General features: G+C 44.9%; 1 protein-coding gene across 1 annotated transcript in view; it reads left to right on the top strand.

Moving 5' to 3' along the window:
- The window catches only part of dusp6 (dual specificity phosphatase 6), a 6070-nt gene extending 2747 nt beyond the window's left edge, over positions 1–3323 (top strand). Inside the window, exon 4 of the mRNA XM_072435543.1 lies at positions 2974–3323. Within this exon, the coding sequence (XP_072291644.1) occupies positions 2974–3287 (314 nt within the window). The 3' untranslated portion in view covers positions 3288–3323. The remainder of the gene's footprint in view (positions 1–2973) is intronic.
- Positions 3324–3636: the final 313 nt, after the last annotated feature.

Genomic DNA, 3636 nt, shown 5'->3' with positions numbered 1-3636 from the left:
AACACGCTGAACATGCAGAAAACACGCAGAAAACACGCAGAGAACACGCTCAACACGCCCAAGATGCTGAACACACGCCCAACACGCTGAACACACGCCCAACACACTCAACACGCTGAACACGCCCAACACACTCAACACGCTGAACACGCCCAACACACTCAACACGCTGAACACGCCCAACACACTCAACACGCCCAACACACTCAACACGCTGAACACGCCCAACACACTCAACACGCCCAACACACTCAACACGCTGAACACGCCCAACACACTCAACACGCTGAACACGCCCAACACACTCAACACACTTCAACACGCTCAACACGCTCAACACGGCCAACACGCCAAAAACACGCCCAACACGCCAAAAACATGCTGAACACGCCCAACACGCTGAACACGCCCAACACGCTTAACACGCCCAACACGCCGTCGAACATGCAAAGTGAGACCACGGTGGCTAGATTTAAGGATTTGACCGTTTTATCGCATTTAGCTAACTTTTTTCACTTATTTTACTGCTGTTCTTACAATGTTACAACCCGGGATTGTCAACATTATGGGAAAAATCCTTCTATTAACGTATTATGAAAAAAATATGTATTAAGGAGTCTATAACGTTAGATTGATGTTTAAATATAAAAGATAAAAACCATAAAACCAACCTTAATATGTCACAATAACAATGTGCAAGTGTAGCATAAACACTACTATATTTAATGATTTGGGTTATTTTAGTTTGTTATGGGATTAAATTAAAAAAATGTGAAAACATTTTGAAACCTCAAAATTTTTCTAAATAGATTCTGCAGTTGGATTGTTTGTCGGGAAATAAAATATGTAAAATACTGTCACTTCAAATCCAAGTGAATGAGCTGCACAAATGAAACGTTTTGCATTTGACTCGACACAATTTTAAAAAAGGAAAACGTGCTAAAACTATTGAATTAAAGCTAAAAACAAATCCGTACACGTTCAAAATCCGACCTCCAGAAGGCGACTCGTCAACAGCGACACAAAGCACGAGCGTCGTAATCGTATCAATGTAATGCCTCTTATCTGTACCAGGAAGTTCAGATTGTGCTTTTGAGATTAGCCGAGTGAACCGCCCGCGCGCATCAGAATGTAGCGTGCTGAAACGTTCCAAGCGTTTACGGGTTTTAAAAGAGACGCAGCAACATTTTTGGTCTTCGTTTTACCGTAACAGCTGAAGCTTTTGGTGGTTTCCGGTCATTAAACTTGCACCGGCGAGTAAAGGGAGTCGATGAGGCAGCGTTTGTGCCCACGAGAGGCCGAAACACGACACGGGCGGCGCGGACCGAAATAACAACGCAACAGGAAGTCGGGGGGGGGGGGAAAGCGATCCGGGACGGTCAAAGGGCCAAACGCTTCCGAACACGTTTCGGAAGAGGCGTAAAACTGCACTGCGGCTTTATTTGCCGCCAAACAATACATCTGAAGCTGCCTAGCAACCAGATGCACTCGAATTCACTGTCAATTTAAAGCGGCGCTGGCTTTTGTTGAGGAGAATCCGTCACTTTCAGGTCTCCACATGAGCGTTGAAATCACCCATAACTCATGAAATGCAAAATAGATAAGTAATCTCAATAATTCATCATCATTTTAATGTGAATACTTTTTTTTGTGTATTCTGAAAGTCATAGACAATAAACTGCTTAAAAAAAGAAAGTAGTATTTTCAAAACAATGTAATTTTTTCAATTTACCCAACTTTTTTTTTGGAAACATCTCAGAAAATCACGCGTGCAGCTCCTTTTATGATTATTTTGTGTGGAAATGTGCACAGATTTGCGATAAAACGGTCTCAAACGGGATAATAAAGTAGATAAAAGTGCTGCTGTCGCGGCGTTGGAAGCCCCCGCTGGTTGTGTAATCGTTCACAAAAGCCGGCGCTGAAACTCGAAACGGGCCCCGGTGAAAAGGCCCCACGGGCGCACGTCCGGTGGAGAAGGCGGCGGCGGCAGGGGCGCGAGGGGGGGCGGGTTACTCGAGCCGCACACAGGAAGGAAGCCCCATTCACGGCGATCTGGGACAGTCTTTACAAAAGCGTCCATTTAGAGAGAAGAGGGAGAGCGAGGGGAGGCGGGGATCGGGTAGTGAAGTTACAACCGGAGTCACAGCAGATTATTTTAACACCGGCTCGTCAAAAAGGATCAGCAAACGGGACATTTTACAGGTTTAGAACGATTGTATAAGACTACATTTCCACACATTTGAAGTGATATTGATTTTGTGTTCAGAATAACAGTCAATTGTCAAAAAAATTATAAAACTCGGTATCGCAGATCGAGCATGTTCCTCGGTATCGATATTGAGTTTGAAAATGTAACACGAAAATCTACATCAAATCAATCCAAATGTGTTTGCCACTCATTTGTAAAACTTTCAGCGTCTGTTTTCATATAAATAAATGGAAAATAATAACTTTGAGTCAATTTCCCGTTAATCTTTCCCGTGGACATTAAAAAAATATAATGATAAATGGGAGTGGGAAGAAGTAAATTCTATCTCATGTTGATGAACTGTTAGCTTTAGCCATAACTTTCACTTTACTAGCATTAGCACTTGGTTAGCCGACATGCTAACCTACTATTGCGCACTTATAATATGACAAATAATGACTGAAAAGGCTTAAAATGGAGTGGGAAGAAGTTAAATCTTATCTAATGTGAACAAACGATTAGCTTAGTCACACTTTTCATCAGTTAGTGTTAGCATCTTGTTAGCCGACATGCTAACCTACCATTGCGCACTTATAATATGGAAAATAATGACTGAAAAGGCTTAAAATGGAGTGGGAAGAAGTTAAATATCATCTAATGTCGACCAACCATTAGCTTTAGCCACACTTTTACACATCAGTTAGCGTTAGCATCTTGTGGTTTATCTCTGTTTAAGTGCGTTAGCCGACATGCTAACCTTTCCCCTCTGCTTACCTCCGTTGCAGACGAAGCTCGCAGTCAGAAGTGCGGCGTCCTGGTCCACTGCCTGGCCGGCATCAGTCGCTCGGTGACCGTCACCGTGGCGTACCTCATGCAGAAGCTCCACCTCTCCATGAACGACGCCTACGACATCGTCAAGACCAAGAAGTCCAACATCTCGCCCAACTTCAACTTCATGGGCCAGCTGCTGGACTTCGAGCGCACCCTCGGCGTCAACGGCCCGTGCGACAACCGCGTGGCGACGGCAAACCAGCAGCTGTACTTCACCACGCCGACCAATCACAACGTCTTCCAGCTCGACGCCATACAGTCCACGTGAACGCCGGCGGGGAAGAGCCTTTGAAAATCCACTGGAACTGTCACTTTTTTCCGTCGTTCCGTCGACGCGACTCGCTCGTCGGCGTCTGGGGGGCGGAGTTTAGTTCGGAAGCCACCACTCGGTCTTCGCAAAACTGAACGACTTTGGAGAAGTTTCTACGGACGTTTTTTTTCTAGACTTTTTGTTGCTGCAAAGGGGGCGGGGCGTGCCAAAGACGTGCGGACGTTCTAATCGCAAAATCTATGACTGGACTTTGAAATTTGGAGTGAAACGTCTCCAGACTTTTGACTTTCGTCTTCCGTGAAGACTTGCCTCAGCTTTACGTCAGCACCAATGAACTTTTGAGTGT

Source organism: Eucyclogobius newberryi, unplaced genomic scaffold, assembly GCF_026437365.1.
Source record: "Eucyclogobius newberryi isolate DKJ021-1_F unplaced genomic scaffold, fEucNew1.0.hap1 SCAF_7, whole genome shotgun sequence".
NCBI classification, from domain to species: Eukaryota; Metazoa; Chordata; class Actinopteri; order Gobiiformes; family Gobiidae; genus Eucyclogobius; species Eucyclogobius newberryi.
Note: the sequence above shows the minus strand (reverse complement) of the source record. Positions and strands in the feature narration are given on the sequence as shown.